At 39.6% G+C, this 20,038-nt stretch overlaps 1 protein-coding gene across 6 annotated transcripts in view; it reads right to left on the bottom strand.

The window, feature by feature from the left end:
- Positions 1 to 6,173: 6,173 nt before the first annotated feature.
- The window catches only part of TCF12 (transcription factor 12), a 389,625-nt gene continuing 375,760 nt past the window's right edge, over positions 6,174 to 20,038 (bottom strand). For 5 of the 6 annotated variants that reach the window (XM_010836799.1, XM_010836802.1, XM_010836804.1 and 2 more), the window contains 3 exons: positions 18,957 to 19,189; positions 11,727 to 11,880; positions 6,177 to 8,540 (listed from right to left, as the gene is read on the bottom strand). In XM_010836799.1, coding sequence (XP_010835101.1) covers positions 11,738 to 11,880; positions 18,957 to 19,189 — 376 coding nt within the window. In that variant the 3' untranslated portion in view covers positions 6,177 to 8,540; positions 11,727 to 11,737. Of the gene's footprint in view, positions 8,541 to 11,726; positions 11,881 to 18,956; positions 19,190 to 20,038 lie in introns of all 6 variants that reach the window. The other variant, XM_010836801.1, reaches the window with a different exon arrangement.

The following is a 20,038-nucleotide window of genomic DNA, read 5'->3' as shown; positions in this document are numbered from 1 at the left end:
AGACATATCCAATTTCCAGACCACGAACTATTTTGAGTGGCCTGTGTCTCTCCAGATACATCCGCCTAGGGGTACAGTTGCCTCTCTTCCTCCTTCAGGACCACATTAATCCTGGAGCACCCCACCCCGACCTTGCCAACCCCCCCACCCTTTCTTTAGGTAGGATGCTGACTCCATTGCTTCCTTCTCCACAGCTGTCAGTGTTCTCCCCTCTAATGCACCTTTTCTGATCCCGTGACCCTTAAGCCCCCAGTGTCATGGGCACCACCTGTGCTATGCTCCACTGTTGATTGTCACCCTGTCCTACTGTTTCCAAGGCCCCCACAGGGACTTTGCAGCTTGGGGCTGCTCTCTCTGGATGTCCCTCCTGTCTTCTCAGGGACCTCATTGCTCCGGATAAGCAGAAAACACAGTCCGTTCCTGCCAGTGTGGGGATCAGGGAAGCTTTTGGAAGGGATACTCGGGCAGAATCTTTCCTCCCTCACTCCCTTTCCCCCTCTTCCTCTCTTCCTCCTTTCAACTTAAGAAAAATGTCAAACATCTCTATAAAATAAAGAGCATAACGAACCCCTGTGTATCTGTCACCCAGTTTTAACAATTACAACTCACAGCCAATCTTGTTTCAACTAAACCCTCTCATCCCATCCCACCCCCACTGCCTACCTTATAGTTAAGCTTATTCCAGACACCTCATCATTCCCTCTGTAAACATTGCAGTATATGCATCTCTGATGACTCATTAGAAAAGACCCTGATGCTGGGAAAGACTGAAGGCAGGAGGAGAAGGGGACGACACAAGATGAGATGGTTGGATGGCATCACCGACTAAATGAGCATGAGTTTGAGCAAGCTCCAGGAGATAGTAAAGGACAGGGGGGCCTGGTGTGCTGCAGTCCATGGGGTCACAAAGAGTCGGACACGACTTAGTGACTGAATAACAACCTATGCATCTCTAAAAGACAAGCACTTTTAGAAAAACAATCACATCTAAAAATATAAACAACTATTTTCTTAACAGTTACACCATTTTCTGATTTGCTGTTCCCTTGGTTTGCTTTTGTTAGGTGGGTTAGAAAGTGCCTACTTGCATCATGCACATGCACCTCTGAATCCCTCAGTTAATTCTCATAACCATCCCACGAGCTAGTATTATAAATTACCCTCATTTTATAGAAGAGGAAACTGAAGCTCTGAGGGGTTAAGTTTTGATAGGGCAAATCCCACGGCTATTCAGTGAAGTCCCTCCTTCTTCCCATTACCCTCCCTACCCTCATTAGTCCTGGCTGGAAAGTTCTAGAAAATGCTAGTAGGGCTTTCTCTGGTGGTCCAGTGGTTAGGGCTTCCCTCGTGGCTCATACGGTAAAGAATCCGCCTGCAATGTGGGAGACCTGGGTTTGATTCCTGGGCTGGGAGGACTCCCTGGAGGAAGGTTTGGTAACCCACTCCAGTATTGTAGCCTGGAGAACTTCCACGGACAGAGAAGCCTGGCCGGCTACAGCCCATGGGGTTGCAGAGTCGGAAAGAACGGAGCAACTAAGTACTGATATACCAGTGGTTAGGACTCCGAGCTTACCCTCCTGCTCTCTGCCCAGGCACCCCTTCCCAAAATAGTCTCTTGCTTTGTCAGCACGTGTGTCTTCTCAGACGACTCACTTCTGAAAGTTAGAGCCCACTCTCGGGCCCTGGAAGGGGTCCCCCTTCCTGTAACAATAGAACAAGATGCTCCTCCTTCACTGTTGCACGAAATGGTTCCTTTCACTATTTCTACTTGGGTCTCAGGGTGATTTCCATCTCCCTAGTCAACCTTTCTCTTCCAGCCCAATGGAGCTGTTCTCCCCTGCAGCATCCTCAGCTCCTGAAGGCTGAGCAAGCCTAGGGCAGTTATTTCAAAGCGTCCGGTTTGATCGCGCTTTCCCTCTACTTTGTGTGTAGTTAGGCAGAGAGCAAAGCAAAGAAACTAAACACACAGTTTTATATGCGATCCTTGCAGGAAGACACCCGCTCCTCAGCACTGTTTGTGCTCTTCGGCGGGCTGGGAGTGGGCAGGAGGCACTTGGTGCTGGGACATGTTTACCTGTTTCTTCCTTGGTTTCCTGCTCCTCCCCCTAAGCTCTGGACAGAATAGTTCCTTTGTGCTTTCTTTCCTTTCTTCTTGTGCCTAATTAGGGATTATGCTAGGGAATCAGGCTAATTAATCTCTGCCAGTCTGGGGTGAGATCAAGCTCCTCGCACTATCAGGGTTGATCAATACCTCCCTGCCTGAGAAAGAGTCTGAAAAACAACCCAGCTCCTTTCAGCACAGGCTTTAATGAGGGCTAGGCGGGATGGCCTGGGGGTGCCCTGGAGTGAGTGGGTCTGGTGGTTTAGCCCCACAGGACAGAGGTGTCAGCAGGAGAGGCTCCAGGGGCTGCAGCTTGAGTGTGGGGCGGCCCCACGGGAGGACCTCCCAGTGCCCACAGCCCTGCAAGGGAGGGGCCAAAGCTTCTCCACTGCGCTGCTTTGGAACACCATCCAGCTTCCCTAGCTGCAAGGGTGGCCACTGGGAGTACTCAGACAGAGACTGTATGTATTTCAGGACAAGGTGATCCCTCCAGCTTGCAGACCAGACATCCTGTCCTGGACCAGCTCCCAACCTGGGCTACCACCTCAGTCCAACGAGGAAAACCAAGGCTTGTAAGACAGGGCTGAAGAGGGCCAGAGCAATGAGACAAAGCAAAGAATCTCAAAGGGCTGCACGGGACAGAGGAAGAAAGGCCTCACCGTGGGAGGGAGGCGCTTCTAAAGAACTCTTGCTCTCTGGGGGTCCTCATGGCCTAGGCATATTAGATCTTCAAGGCACACTGGTGGCCCTCGCCTCCAGAGGGGAAGACATGGCTGTATGTCTTCCCGAGACTATTAAGAAGCCAAAGACAAAAGTATTAAATGAGAGAGACTGGAATTGAAGGAACTGAGGATGTCAGGTCTTTGGAAGGTCTTTAAGTCCTTTCCATCATATTCTTTGCTCAGCCACTCAGTTTGTGTCTGAGTCTTCAGACACAACCCCGAGGACTGTAGCCTGCTAGGCTCCTCTGTACATGGGATTTTACAGGCAAGAATTCCAAATACATTAAATGAGCTCAAATCCAACATTAAATATTTGTTTGCTATAAAAATTTGAAATGATTTTTGTAATTGTTTTTAAAATTGATTTCATTTTTGCAGTTTTTTAAACTTTCAGCTTATTTTTAATCTTTCAGAACTTTTTCAGGTTGCATTTTCACAGGCTTTAACAGGCTTGGAGACCTTGGTCATTGTGCCTGCAGTGCCCAAGGATAAAAACGGTCCAGAGCCTGAGAGACCACACAGCCAGGCACCCTGTCCAGGGGGGCACCCGCTGTCAGGAGTGAGAAAGGAGAACCTGGGAGCATACAGCGGTGCTGCACATCAGCTCTAGATTAGCAGTCTAGACCAAAGGCAACAGAAAAGCCTTTTAAGGGTGTCTTTTCGAATGACTGGTTAAAGAAGGAAAGAAAAAGAAGACAAGAAATTTCCACGTACACGAACATGCCCCAAGTACAGAGCAGAGATAAACACCTTAAAACAATGAGGACCTTATGGCCTTCCAAACCCAGGTGGTCATAAAGACCCCGTGGACCATTCACTGACCCAGAAGGCAGAGACCATCACAGTGTCCAGTGAAGAACAGCAGATTAACACAGCAACTTCAGGGACTCAGACCCAGATTATACCAGTCCACATCATGGCCCATGGAGACAGAGGAGTGGGATTATTCTTCTTGATGACACATGTAGGTTTCTTTGACTGCATAATGCCAGGGGAGAAAGAACTGCAGTTTTGGAAATTCTGATCAGGCTGTTGAGGTCAGCTGTGGTCCCAATGACTGCAGAAGGCCCTCTCGTTTTGTTCTGCCATTTCGGTAGGAAGTAGTAGGGAAGTCTTGTGGAAGCTATGGAGGTTCACCTCTGAGATCTCCCTTTAAGGGGTAACCTGTCAGGGGAGGGCAGTTAGCTGTCAGCCTCCAGGTGCAGCACCTTTGGAATGTTCAAACCGAGGCCTGTCTCCCCAGGTTACGCCCAGATGACTGCTCAACTCAGGGACCCTGGCACCATACCACTTCAGTCCAACACAAAACTCAATGGGCAATCTTCCTGGCCCTCGGGACTGCCCAGGACTTTCTCTAGAGCTACAGAATCATGGTTTTCTCTACCTAATCCTCCTTCCTCTCTCCTTTCACAGATGTCAGACCCGCATTATGGTCTGAAGCCCATCCTTATTACTCCTGATTCTCTCCCCACAGGTACTACTTCCAATAAACCCCCGCACTTCTAATTCCATCTTGGTATCTCCTTCCTGAAGACCCAAAGTGACACAGCTGTCAGCCCATGAAGTGTGACCGGGCAAAGCTTACTGACTCATTCTTTCAAATTGTGAAGTTTTTTTTTTTCAATAAAATGTACCCATTGGAGGGCATGGAATATAAATGTTTCATTGAATTGCCCTCAAAGAATACAGACTCCTGCAAAGATGGGCTGACATCACCTTGCAGTTGATTTTACCATTTATATTTCTTCACAAGATGGTTGGAGAAGAATCTTCCTGGGAGCTGGTTACAAGGAAAGCTACTATTTATTTTAAAAATATTTATCATTTATTGAGTACTTATGTGACAGGAACCATGGTAAGAGCTTTCCATACATTGTTTCATTCAATACTTACACAATTCTAATAGGATCTCTGTTTTTCAGATAAGGAAATGGAGCTAATTAGATGTTGAGCTCAGACTGAATTGAAGACTGATGGCAAAGCTAATACTCTTTAACCTTCAACACACATACACACATGTGCACACACACACACACATGTGATGTACATTTAAATTTTTTGAGTTTCCGTGGAAGAAAAAGTAAATGAACTAGAAGAGAGAAAAATAAAGAAAAAATGTAGTAGAGGAAAGAAAGTGAAGCTACTGAATAGAACTGGCCTAAAGATCTATCAAGACAAAGAACAGAAAGGCAAGGAGACTTTACAGGACACATTTTAAGTATCTTGGTCTGTTACTAGCTATGTGCTCTTGGAGACATACAACACCTCTGGGCCTCAGTTTTTAGAAATCTATTAACGAGGAACTGACGAGACAGTCTCGAGATTTAATTTCAGCTCTGACATTCCATATTTTATTCTGAGATGGAGCTTTTTATATTATCAATTTGTATAAAGAGAAATCAGACTAAAATGTTTCTTTTCATTAACTCCCACAGGTGAATAATCCATTGGGTCTACAATGTGAACAGCAGATTTTGTAATTCACCAAGAAAAGCAACTTGGCAGGATTCCAAGAGGGTGTGAGGATGACCCAGGTGTCTCACATATAGACCCTACAAATGTTTGTCCAAAAAAGTTTATCCATTGTTTCTTTTAGGCTCTTGCTTGGCATGAGGTCCTTGTGGATAATCATTATGCATATTTTTGGTGGGGGAGTGTTAGTGGGGGTTTATGTGGAAACTGGAATAAACACAGAGCTTCTAATCTGAAAACAGTAAAATACCATCCCCTAATACACAGGCTTCTTGTGAAGAAGAGGGCATAAAACATATGAAAGTGCTTCAAAGAATGTTAATTTGAAAAGCTTCATCTGCATCTTTTTCTATCTTCATTTTTGCTCTAAATCTGTAAATAAGTACATTTTAACCACTAATCACCGTTTGGTCAGCCTTCAGGAAAAGGCTAAGTGGCCACTATAATCAGTAGAGAGGGTAAGAGGAGAAATATATAACCCAGAGAAGCTATAGACTTATATTATCAGCTTAGTTCTACAAGCCTGATTCTGTCTTGATGGGTTTTCCAGATAAGGTCACAGCCAATGCACAAAAGAAAAGCAGCGTGGTCCTTAAAAACTCTTGCCCCGCCCCCCGACACAAGAACTACATTAAGGTAATGCGTATGCTAACTAAACTTAGCTGTGGTAACTGTTCTGCAATATATACATATATCAATCATGAAGTTGTACACCCTAAACATTCACAATATCATATGTCAATTACATCTCAAGAAAGCTAGGAGAAAAGGAAAAAAAGCAGTATGGGCATTCCTGGGAACAATGAGATGGTGGGGGAAAAAAAAAACCAACCAGAATGCATTACTGTTTGAGAGAGGAATGTAAAAAAACTCACTAGTTTACTATGTTAAAAAAAAGATGGCACATTTATTGCTACATAAATGTTATATACATATTGTGTTTTCTGTTACAGTGACAGAAAAAATTTTGAACTTCTTGCTGCTGGTTGAAAAGGTTTATCAATAATACCTTGAATTTGACACAGGATACAAATCTGCAATAAACCAACAATGGAAACTGGAGAACAAGATGAGAAGCAATTCATCTCGAACAATTAGCTCTTACAATACTCCATAGGTACTACACGGTATGCTAGAATCCTACTATGGTCTTAAAATGCTATTGTAAATTTCTGATATTAATGAACAGGTTATGGTAAATAACCCTACATTTTTACTACCTAATATAATAAAATAAAGTAAGAAACTTTTTACTGAAAACTTTTCGATTTCAAAAATCTAGAAAGAGTAATATTTAGAATTCAAGAAATTTTCTTACAAGATTATTGTATAAAAGACTAGCTACAGTGAAAAATAAGCCAAATGTTTTTTTCTTTCTATTTTATGAAGGAAAGCTTCTGGGCATACTGCAGAGTCTAATATAGCGAAAAAGACAACAAGCTCCGAAGAAAAAGGCCAGGCAGTGGCATATGTTCACTCACACATCATAAGCAACAACTTCTGTTTAGCTGATTAACACTGAAATGAAGAACAAGGCCACAGATAAGAGTCTGATGTAATCGGAGAATACAGGCAAATTAAAGTAACCAAAATGTCCACTACGTTTGCAAAAGAGTGATTTGTTAGGAACCATCCTGATCGGAGGATCTGAAGTTCTGTCTTAATTGTTTTTGTTCTTTCAAATTAACCGAAATCTTTAAGTTACATAGTGATTTGGGTCCTTTCTTCTGTGTGCTGATTGCCACTGTTGATATTGGCTATGAGGAATTATTAAGCCAAGACAACCTTGTTCAGCATGTTTTTCTCTCCCAGGGTTGTTGTGGTGGAAGACAGGTTTCATGGAAGTTCAAAGTGATTATTATGTCTTAAAAAACAACTCTTAAGGATTAGAGACAGAGGGGTGCCTTAATGCACAGTATTAAGATGGACTGACTAGGACTGGTTTGATGCTAATCTGGCTCATCTTCTTGGGACGGGGCAGACGATTTGCAGTTGATTACATCACCCATCCAATTCCTCCCCACTGACCAGCCATCCAAATGACAGAGAAGTAAAGGTGAGAAGGAGGACACATGTGTGACCATTGCTCTTACATTCCATTAGGTAATTAGCCTCAGAGTGGTGTGTTCATTTATCACACTACCTGCCTTATTGACTACTGGGTTGTTATGTTCAACATAATCACAGCCTGAAAAATCTTCTTTGTATTTTAAATCCATTTTGTGCTTACTTACAGCTAACACTTTACAAGTACTATATGTAGTACTTACTGCTTGGAAAACAAAGCAATTTCTAAAAAGTAAATTCTTCACTTGTAATTTACACTTCTTGCTATTACAAGCTTTACTATGAAAACCTAGAAGCTTGAAAAGTCTTGGTTATTATTGGAAATAAAGCAAATATTTATTTTGGGGAAAATCTAGGGGACAAAATTTCCCCTTTTAAAATCTTAGCTAGGCTATGGTCACAGATGGTCTCTGCTTATCTTTGTAAGGTAAATATGCAAAGCACGTAGAGCTACGTGGAGGACTCTGGACTGTGACCATAATCTATTCAGATTCAGAGACCAAATACAACAGCCACAACAAAAAAATAAAAACGAATGAAAAAATGAACACGAGAGAAATGCTATACCAAGTAATATTTTCCTATTTCATGGAAAACACTATTCATATGGCAAAAGGACAGGAGAGGGCAACAAAAGACTTTTCCCTTCCTTTTTAAGACACTAATAGGTATGCCGGGAATGCTAAGGGCCAATGGTTGTCACTGCTTTGTTCTCTGCACGTGAACAGCTTTAACTAATGCTGGCATCAGCTGAGTGGAGATCAGCTTTCCACATTAACTTTTTCCCTTTATATGTAGACCTTACAGTTCCATAACAATAAATAAAATTTGTAGTTACAATGCATTTGTCAATTCAGTTTAGGCACAAGGCAACTTCCACGGTGAGTGGAGAGATCGAGACAGTCTCTGATTGTGCAGAAGCGACACATGGCTTGCAACAAAATGATCTGTTGCAAACATCTCATGGGTTGACGTTCTGTCTGATGAGCTTCCTATCTTCACTTCTGATGGAAGTGTTGACCAGTTGCTTTGATCGTAGGATTACATTTGCATTTCTTGCTTCAAGTGTTTTTTTTTTCTTCTCCCTCCTATCAGGTTTGTGTCTTCAGATAATCTGAGTTGTCCAAGTCCTTATGAGGAGAGGTCACCTTCTATCTAGCCTATTGATAACTCTGGAACTGTGGTAGGGAGAGCCAAGGGAGAGAAGAGAACCAATTAGGACATTACTGGTAAAAATAAACACCTTCCCAGAAACAAAACAACTTGGTATTCCTCATTTATGCCCAGGTTGACAAAAAATTCAGTTACATAACTTATAAATGTTCTTTCTTTAAAGGTATAACCAAAATGGTTTTTCTTGATGTATGTGGTAAGGTTTTTAAAAGAACTCATGTAAGTATAGAATCCCAAAATATGGGATTCTATAACAGCTGTGGTAATTATGCGAACCTTAGTTTTGGCAACATGCAGGTTGGCAATACCTGAGCTCAGAGGGTCTGCTCGTCCAGTTCTCAGTGGGGAGACACCGTTATTTCTCAGTGGGGAGACACCATTAAAACATATATTTATTGCTACATCTAGTTCACTGTAATGTGTTAATTGTTTACATATCTCTCTCTTAAACTGAAAGTTTCTGAGGGCGTGGACCTCAGAAAACAAAAGTTTTGAATAAAAAGACTTTCACTTTGAACTCATTTTCACATTGGTTTCAGTTCCTGGTCCATAGTAGGTCCTCAAATAAATGTTTGTTCAACAAATTTATTAAGAGAATTTTACTCTATTAGTACAATTTATGTTTATATTCTTAATATAATATATATAGTAGTAGCTCTGAATTTTCCCATTTCACCCATTTTGGATGGAAACAGCTTTAGGAAGAATCATACCTTTCACTTTTTTATTAAACAAGGACCACAGAATGGTTTTATAGTAGAGTGATGCTCTTAGGGATGGATAACTGCCACAGTCAAAGCTACTTCACCTTATATTACGTGGTGGCAAACTCTTGCACTTTTTAGTCATTCTGCCGTCATCCATTTTTATCAATCATTTTGATTCTAGTAGTTGATTATCTCTTACTGGTTTTAATCTGCTATCCAGTTCTATAAAGAACTGAAGGTTATCAGGTGAAACCAGATAACTGACTTGATGAAATTAGCTAACTTTAAAACATATTTTAATTTCATCCACACTAGGCCTTTGAAATCTTATGGAACAAAGTGCATTTACTACATTTCTTATCACCTTGAACAACTCCCACCCTTCTCCCTCATACTTTTTAAAAAAGGATTCTTTTTGATAGGTGACAATGCTCAAGGCTTACTTTTAACCTAAAGTTGGGGAATTTCCTCATAAAAGAGATAAAAATAGAACTATGAAAGCGGTAGGAGATACAGAGGCAATGAAAGAACAGGAAGTAAACAGTAGGAGAGAAGAGATGTGAGGTAGGGAAAGCTGACTGAGAAAGAGCTAGAGAGAGACTGGGAAGAGAATAAGAGGAAATGTGTGCAACAAACAGAGAGACACAAGAAAAGAAGACAAAGCCTTTGAGGCAGGCGATGTGACACTGAATGTCAAGTGCTCTTCTCACAAGAAGCAGGTTACCTGGTACCAGGTTACCTAGTACCTGACCACAGGAAGGTACCTCTGCATAAGCTGCCAACTTACAAAGTCAATTCCGCATGGAAAAACACTGGCTTGTTTTTATTTTAAAGACCTTAAAACATATTTTTGAATAAAAATATTTTTTCATGATATTCTATAGTCTCCACAGGACATGAAGCAATGGCTTGGGTTTTAGAGGATCTGTAATTCAACTAGCTCTTCTCTTTGACAAGCATAGTCTGTTATATTGCTGATTTTCTTTTTCTTTTTTGGTGGGAAAGGTGATTGAGAGCTTTTTCCAGTGTGCTAATGTTAGAATTATAGTTGACACCTAAATAATTACATCAAGACTTTCCTTTCTTTGTACCCAAATGAAATCATCCATTTCTGTCTAGTTTAATCCTAAGAAGGATATATGAAGAGGTGGTAGGAAATCAATTTCTTCAAGTAAAGTTGGTTTATTAACTAACATTTGTAGTTTACAATATATTCTATCAAATTTCAAATGAAATGAAATTCAAAATGAGATATCCACAAAGTTAACAAAATGAAATTGCACTGAATATATTTTTCCTGCTCCAAATCTCACATCCATTTACTTTTACTTACTGCTTTTACTCTGCGGATTAAACTAGGAAACTAACTATACACTGGTGAAGGCAGGTTATAAAAATGAAGTTCCCATCTCTATACCTATTCCATGCTGCAAGCTGTATTTTGTTACTGATCCAAATATTTAATTATGTTCTATATTAATTTCTGTCACAGCAAACATTAACCTTACAACTTATAGATAAAATGAATGTATATATTTTAAGAAACAGACGGTTCACATTATCTAACTACTTGGACAACAACCTGCTACCACTGTTGTCGCTTTGTTAAAAAAAAAAATCACAAAGAAGCAAACTGTATTTAATTCATGAAGAGGAAGATTAAAAAAGCAGTCTTTTAACAAGTAAATTCCCAAGAGAAGGATGCTCTGCTTCTGTTGTACACAACACCTTTACATTCCTGAATAGATTCCAGAAGGTGTAACTGATATTCTTACAGGAGAAGGAATGTGAGTATTACAGACTTGCATTAATGATTCAAGTGGAAGAAAGCACTGTTTTATGTATGAAGATCTCATGATAAAGAAGAGGCAGATGGCTAACAAAAAAACTGGTTGATGATGCCACCAAGTACTCCTGGGTAGGGGAATGAGGAGCACCAGTGGCAGCAAAAGTATTATTTGACAGATAAATCATAGTACTGTCTTTTTCTTGGATCAGAATAATATTCACGTGAGGGAGTATACATGATGATCTAGAATATAACAGTCCCAAATTCTTTATAAATCAAAGTATACTTCCCTGGTGGCTCAGATGGTAAGCAATCTGCCTGCAATGCAGGACCCCAGTTTTGATCCCTGGGTTGGGAAGATCCCCTGGAGAAGGGAATGGCAACCTACTCCAGTATTCTTGTCTGGAGAATTCCATGGACAGAGGAGCCTGGCAGGTCACAGCCCATGGGGTTGCAAAGAGTTAGACATGACTGAGCCACTAACACACACACACACACAGTATCACATTTTGAAGAGAACAGTAATTTGGTACAAAATGGCACAGCAGAAAAATAAGCTGCTGGATTCCAAATTACATGTGACCTTTATCATGACCAGTGCCACCAGAGAATATACAGGTTAGAATTCAAAGGTTCTAACTCGACTTTGAGATAAACTGGGGGACTTCCATGTACTTTTTCATACACATACTTACCTGGCTGCTGTTTACATATGACCCATAGGGTTGGTAGTTTCACTAAGCCCAGGATGAGTTCCTGGCAGTGTGGTTGGTGGCTCTGCCGATACGGCAGAAACTTTTTCTTCTTCCCTTCGCTTAAGGCAGGCTGCTTTGGGGTTAAGGTTCCTCTCTGAAATAAGGAAAAATAATTTTCTCATTAGAGTCACAAGTTATGAATCATGGACTCTTGGGTCTTAAACTGAACAAACTGCTGCTATTTTTTCTTTCTGTGGGGATTACCAATCTCTCTGTAATTTCATTCCCATGATGAATAACACCACAGAGGCAACAATGATAAGCTTACAAAACACCTCAGCATTAAATGAGCCTTGAAACTTATACTTCTTACTGATCATATTGTGTATTCTTCTTATGACTCGGTTTTCCAGGATTTGACTTGATCTACATCAGTATCTAAAAGCTGTTCTTCTACTGTTTCATCCAAACACTGTAGCAAGTGCTGTTATTAGACTACTGAATCTCCTCAATGTCCTGCAAAGGTATGATACTCTGAAGTGCTACAAATGCTGACACTCTCTATGTACTGGAGAGGGACATCTGTGCTTTATCCAGAATTCTGCCAGTTCAGAAAATGATAAACTAAGAGATACTTTCAGCCATTCCTCTATAGGAAAGTGTGCCAATTCCTCCAGGAAGAGAGGTAGCCTGAGTATATCTGTTTTTCTTCTTTGATTTATATGCAGGACGAGATGACTGAGATGTCCTTTCTACAGTTGGGGTTGTGACTGAGAAGGTTATAAAAACCTTTACCGCTTTGTATATAAATTAGATAGCAGAGAAGACCAAATGGAACTTCCGATGTGGGCATTTTCAAAGGCGCTTAAAGTATGGGATATTACCATATAAAATAAAGGTAAAGAAAACCCACTGAACTAAAGACCCACTGGATGAAAACCTACTTAGGAACAACAGTTCCTCTGTAATTTCTTTAAATGAGTTGTAAGTACAAGATATCTAATTCATGATGCCTCCTGGTGTAGTTTTTTGTTTCAGTTTATAATATACAGTATAAAAGTTGCTACATTTATTCTTATAAACTGATTAAAATGTCTTAATGAATATAATATAAAAAGATCACTTAGTCTTTAATGAAAACAATACTTTGTATAATTTGTGATTTTTTTTTTACATATTAGATTTTCTTAAAATGATGGCTCAGCTGAATGCAACATAGCAGAGTTTTTTTTTAAAGGCATCTCCTCTTTCAGGGAAAGTGAAAACATATTTGAATATGCATATATCAAGATACATTTATAGTTCACTTCTGAGTTTAAAAAAGTAGATAAAAGACTTTACTATATGGTAAACTTACTGACTCTATTGACTATTACTCATACATGATAACACTTCATCATCTAGGCCCCTGCATTTAGGAAAAGACACGAAGCCTATACAACTCTGGGGAGGCAATGAAAGAAGGAAGGTACTTAATTTATCAGGATAACTTATAGTAGAAATTGGCATGTCCATCATTATGTAAAAATACTAGGAGCTGCTTTCTTAACAAGTGATTGTACAACTCTGACTAATGAGAAGCTTGTCTTTCATGAGGTGTCACATCCCCTTTATTGTGTAGGTAAGAGTCTCATACGATGACCAGAGAGACTGTAAAGAGGGCACAAATTAACATGTAAAATCCAAACAGGATTTGAACATTTCCTAATCGAAACATTCTCACATTTCTCTTACCATGGAACATCACTCTTAGCTAACTATGACTCTGTGTCATACTTGATCTAGGAGGTATGATTAAGATAGCTGGAAAGGAAAGGACATGAACCCAAAAGTCAACTTAGCCAAGATATTGTAGACTCCTACAATGAGTCAGACAACACTTAGGACTGGAAGAACCAAGAGAATATGCTACAGTAAGCTCTACTAGTAGCTCAGACAGTAAAGCATCCACCTGCAATGCAGGAGACCTGGGTTTGATCCCTGGGTCAGGAAGATCCCCTAGAGAAGGAAATGGCAACCCACTCTAGTATCCTTGCCTAGAAAATTTCATGGACAGAGGAGAATGGTGGGCTATAGTCCATGGGGTCCCAAAGGGTCAGACATGACTGAGTGACTACACACACAAGCTCTACTAAATGTGAAGTAAAGTGAACTTTGATTCAAAAAAGCAAAAGCTGGTGCTGTTGCTTCATACTTCCTGGTCTGTGTGAGCAGCCCATGGCAAACATGTTATGTAGTCAAGAAGGCATGATGTAAAGCTAAGAAGACTCTTTGTGACCCCATGGACTGTAGTCTGCCAGACTCCTCTGTCCATGGAATTTTCAGAAGAAGTCAGACATTCCCTGTGGGGCATGAGAAGTGATTGTCATTGCCACAGTTCTATCAGGTGTCTCTCTCTTACCCTCTGGTGGATGGCTGAGAATTTGCCTCTTTTATAATACCATCTTCTTTTTAACGTGTTTATTAGCACAGTTTTTGGCTAATTCAATAGTTACTTCTTATCATGGTTAGGTAAATATGTGTCATTGTATCTATGTGGACATACATATAAGTCAATAATTTTATATTTGTTTCCTTGTTCATATGACTGTTTTTCCTGTAGCTTATAGTTGCTTTGCTTTTCATTTGTTAATAATGCTAATTTCCCCCCTTAAAATGATCTAATAGATCTAACAAATGCCTCTCAACATTTCTTCCTAAAATCTCAAACACATCATCATATTATTTATTAATTCTATCTTATTTCCAGGGAAACCTTTCTTCTAACAGTATTCTATTTTCACTATGGACTGGTTCTTTTCTAGGCCTAGCAGTTCTTGTTACAGGATTTTCTTCTGCTACTCCTATGTGGTAGATCCTTTCTTTCCCAAGTGCTATGCCCTTGGCTTTGCTGATTATGTCCTTACTTGGTTTAAGCCTATGTTCCAGATGCTCTCTCAGAAAGTGTTTAAAGGAGGCAAAATTTTAAAGCCTTTGTACATCTGAAATATATTTATCTTTACATTTTAATAAATGGTTTGGGTAGGTACAGAATACTATGTTGAATATGATTTTTCCTCAGAATTTTAGAGGTATTGCTCCACTATCTCCTGGAATCCAGCACTACTTCAGAACTCTGATGACATTTTGACTCTTGTTCCTTTTTCTGTGAGCTATTTAAATGTTGTCTCTAAAAGCTTTAGGATATTCTGTTGTAACTCTGATGCTCTGAAATTTCATAATGATATACTTTAGCTTGAGGTAATTTTAAAAATCATTATTCTTAATAGAAGATTAGATTTTATGAATCTTGAGACATGTATTCTTCAGTACTTATAAATTTCCTATATTATTACCATGATAATCCCCTTCATTCCTTTCTGCTCTTATACTATAAATCCTATTGGTTAGATGCTAGACTTCTAGATTAATCCTCTCTAATTTTACTAGTTCTTCTCTTCTATTTTTCATCTCTTTCTAGGAGATTTTTTCAGCTTTATCAGCTAACTTCTCTACTATATTTTTTCTGCTATCATATTACCTGAATATTCCTTTTTCATGGTTTCTCTTTTATGCATACCTTTTCTCTTAGAAGATACTTAGTTTTCAAAAAAGTTTCCTAATGCGTTTTGTATGTTTTTGTTTTCTTCTGAGTTTCTCTTTGGTTTGGTTTGATCTCAATTTTTCTTTTTCATGTTGGTTTTTCTTAAATCTTTGGTTGTCCTTTAACATTAAAGTAAGACATTAACCAGTGTGGGCTTTACTCTACAGTAATCTAAAAATGAGTCATTATTACTCAGGAACTCCTAAACCTGGAAGTCTTTTCTCTAGAGTATTTTATTTTTTCTGGAAAAGAATTACCCCATTTCCTTGAGGACAGCATTAATATACTCTGCTGCCGGCATTAGGGAAGCAAGGCAGAATACAGGGCTAGAGGTCCCACTGTTCAGCCTCACGCTTCACCCATTCCCTGTTCTTCTTCATGTTCCAGATTTGCAGTCTTTTCAGATTTCACTTTTTACAGAAAATAATCCCCCTGACTTCTATGGTAGAAGGGAAGAGAGGGCAGAGGTAATATGTAGTACAGAGGAGACTTAGGGATCCAGCCTTACACAGCAAGCTCCAATGAATCTTTGTTTTGGGGTCTGATGCCTGACTTCTGCTTTTTCCCAATAATTAGTACCTCTACAGTCCAGAGGCTTTCAGGGGATGGGCTATCTGCTTCTTATTGGTATTCCTCTCTGTTCCACTTAATTTCTTCTAAGTCAGTCAGTTATCTACTCTATCTACTATCTTACACATATTTTTTACTCTCTCACCAGTTATTATCTCCCCTTTATCCTTGTGGGTTAATGCTATTTTTATTCATTTCAGTGGTGTATTATCAATGAATATTTTTGACCACTTATTACTATGTTTGACCAACTCACTGCAACTGAATTAAATCTACTGAGGGTAGGAAATTTGTCTGGGAAAAGGAAAAGCCTCGGGTGATTCTGAGACCAGTGAGATTTGAGAATCACTGTCCTAGTTTATTCATCTTCAGATTTGATAAGAGACCGGGGAACTAAAATCCTAATAGTTCTATTGTCCCTAAATTATCACAAGAAGAGAAATGAGTTTATCAAGCTGACCTATGAAAGAGTTTGAGGAGGAAGTGTTTGACCACTAATTTAATCTTTAGTGAGGACAAACTTGAAGGTAGTATGTGAAATCTGCTGAGGAAAACAGTAATGATAAAATTATGGTCATGATGATGAAGAGGTTTAAACTGCCAATGACAGACCAGATGGGATTCTGATATATGGGGCACCAAGGCACAAAACGTGCTCTGGGAAAATCTGAGGCTTGGACGGGAAGCCACTTCCTGTTTTTAAGGATGCACTTAGACCCAGGTCTGGTTGCCCTCCTGGTATAACTGCTTGTCTAAGGATGACAGGATGTGCATAGATAGATGTAGTCTTGGAACACCACCCCATACCAAAGCAGGTATTCAGAGAGCCTAGACGATGTCCAAAGTAGGTCATGTACATCTTTACAGAAATTGCTGGGTCGAGGGGCCACTGGGCAGGGCTCCTGCAGCGATGAAGAGACTTTCAAAAGTGAACATGTTACCAAAAGAAGTCAAAACTGCTGCAGATAAAGTGCAGAGAAAGAAAGCAATTACACCAAACTCTAAAGTGCTTCTGTAGACAAGGAACGGGCATTATGGGCTACATGAAGGGTTCAAACTCTGTAAGATAGCCAGCAGTGTTTTCCAAGGAGTCTTACATGGATCTCATGGTTTTTACATAAACCTGTAAAATAAGCGCTCTGGGTTTTGAAGTCCACAGTTTAAGGGTAGGAGGAAGATAGGCTTTTATAAATATTAAAGGAGTCCCTAATGAAGTTACAGTTCAGTGTACTTAAGTTTTATTCATTCTAATCAGTCAATGGCTCCTTATATAGTTTTCCAGAATAGTGTGGAAAAAGTCAGTACCCATAACAATGACCAGGAAGTTAGCAGACAGCTGGATAAGTCGAGATATTAGATACTCTTTCAGACTAAGGTTTTCTACTGTAGGGGCTTGCATGGAATTAAGACAAGGTCAGATCTTACAAATGATTGCATAAGATCAGGTTTCCCTAACATCCATACTCTACAGATAATTCAAAAGTCTTAAGACAAGAGCAAGCATCTGGTTTTAGCCGTAGGAGTGTTACTTATTGATCTTTCTTATTTATTAAAAACACTGGAGGAAAAAAATAGATGAATTAATTACTAGTGTATGTTTTTCTGAAAATGTGTTCAAATTCTCTAACTCTGGTTTCCTTAGAAAGAGTATTCCTTCTATGATCAGTGTTGAGAGTTCCTGTTGTAGTTATCAAGCATCTGTCCATTCCTACTCTTTTTTCTTTTCCAACTTTCTTTAAATAAAGAATCATATAAATAGCCAATAAATAAGGAAGAAAAGTTGCTCTCAAGGAGAGAGGTTAGTGATGGGGTCTGGAACCAAATGCCACAATCTATAAATTTTTTGCAAAGAAGCCTAGGATGAGGCATTTGTAGCTTCAAATAAGAAGATATATACGTATATGCAAAAAAGCAAGCTTGATGATAGAACTGCTCAAAGGCTGGAAGCCTGTACTAATTGATAACCCATGGTCTAGAACATAGCTGCCTGGGACAGAGGAGATGTGCAATAAACACTTTGTTAAAAAAAAAGTTTCAAAGCTTCTTTAAGAGTCCATTAAGGGAGTTCCCTGGTGGGTTAGCAGTTAGGGTTCTGGACTTTTCACTGTCATGGCCTGGGCTCAATTTCTGGTTAGGGAACTAAGAACTTACAAGGCATGCCGTGTGCCGCACCCCCTGCCCTCCCCCCAAAAAGATTCTATCAGAATAACAGTTGGGAGAGTTGTCTGAGTCAATCAGTTGGGAGAGTTGTCTGAGTCAACAGTGGATAAGTCTGTGTAAAGCACACTTTTGTCCTTAGGGACATACAGGCATGCCAGTACACATTCATGCAAGAAGCTCATGGCATTCCTGATGAGGGATCAATGAAGCAACTCTTGACACCTTACTGACATGCATACAAAGGACATTCATAGGAAGCAAAGTGAAGAGAGGCCATGACCAAACATCCTATTAACCAGCAGGGCCTCACAGATGCCCTAGGGGAAAGCAGGCAAGAAACTGACTACAGAAAAGTAGGGATGCTTGGGGCTGGTGCACTGGGACGACCCAGAGGGATGGTATGGGGAGGGAGGAGGGAGGAGGGTTCGGGATGGGGAGCACGTGTATACCTGTGATGGATTCATTTTGATGTTTGGCAAAACTAATACAATTGTGTAAAGTTTAAAAATAAAATAAAATTAAAAATATATTAAAAAAAAAAAAAGAAAAGTAGGGAAGACAGGAAGCAGCAGGGAGAAGGACAAGTGTAGGCAGGTAAATTCAAGAGCATGGGATTCCAGAGTCAATAAGAACAAAGAGGCACAAGACACTAATGCTGAGCAGCAGGCTGGTTGTTCACTGCATTGTTTCATAGCTTTGCTCTCTACTGGTTTGTGGGAAGCACTGAACCTACAGATACTGACCAACATAGTGAGACATATAGGTGAGAGAACCAGGGAAAACCTGATCTAGATGATGCGGTGGCAGGAGTACTAGGAGAGCACATAAATAACTTGCCCAAGTGGAAGAGTGAACGGACACACAAACGTCTGCCCACCAGAAGCAGAACAGTTCATGTCTCTGCTGAACCTACTTACCTCTGACTTGCTGTTCTAGACTAAGGATGACTGCCACGGCCTGATGAAGAATAAGGAGTTTTGTTTGGGGTTTTTCACTCTTTAAATGAAGCTGACACATTCGACCAAGCTCCTTGAATGCCTCATTAATATCTCGTACACGCAAGCGTTCTCTGGCATTGTTGGCCATCCGCCTTTCTTTCTCCCTTTCTATCTTCTGTTCTGGGTTCAAATCCTCATCTTCATTAGTACTGCTGGAAATGAAAGTAACAACAATGTCCATTAGGTTCCCTATAAAGTAAGATATGCTAATTGCACAAAATTATGAAGTATAAAAATTAAAATGACCTATACATTTTATCAAACGGTAACAGCTACACTTAAATAATGTGTATTAATTTTCAATCTTTCCTTGATGTAAATACATAGCTATATAGTTGAAATTATACCACACATACATTTAAATGTATTTCTACTGTACATTACTACATAAAGACTTCAAACTAGTGAAACACTTCATAAATATAATTTGAATGACCACATATTATAGCACCCTGCTTTTCCGAATATGATTAGCAGCATCAGCATTATTGTTTAAAAACTTTACTTTTTACTTCACTGTAAAAACAGTGTTGCATTACTGTTAAAAATATAACATCTCAGGTTCTACTGAAAACCTACTGAATCAGAAGCTTCCTTTTAACAAGATTCATATTACATTAATGTCACTTAGAAACACTGTCCTATTATAGTAATGTGTTATAGTTTATGTTCTTATGTTTATGTTTATGTTCTTATGTTCTTATGTTCTTCTCCCCAGTCCACTGAGGAGGAGGAAGAAAAGCTTAAGATACGGCATGAAAGAAGTATCTCAGAAAATTACTAATTTTGTTCCAGAAAAAAATATTACCATCAATGGTGATGATTTTAAAACATGGTTGAACTGGAACAACCATGGAAGGTTGTTTGCTTATTTCTTGAAAGGAAAGTTATGACCAACCTAGACAGCATATTAAAAAGCAGAGACATTACTTTGTCAACAAAGGTCTGTCTAGTCAAGGCTATGGTTTTTCCAGTAGTCATGTATGGATATGAGAGTTGGA

This window comes from Bison bison, unplaced genomic scaffold (genome assembly GCF_000754665.1).
Source record: "Bison bison bison isolate TAMUID 2011002044 unplaced genomic scaffold, Bison_UMD1.0 scf7180017864066, whole genome shotgun sequence".
Lineage (NCBI taxonomy): Eukaryota > Metazoa > Chordata > Mammalia > Artiodactyla > Bovidae > Bison > Bison bison.
Note: the sequence above shows the minus strand (reverse complement) of the source record. Positions and strands in the feature narration are given on the sequence as shown.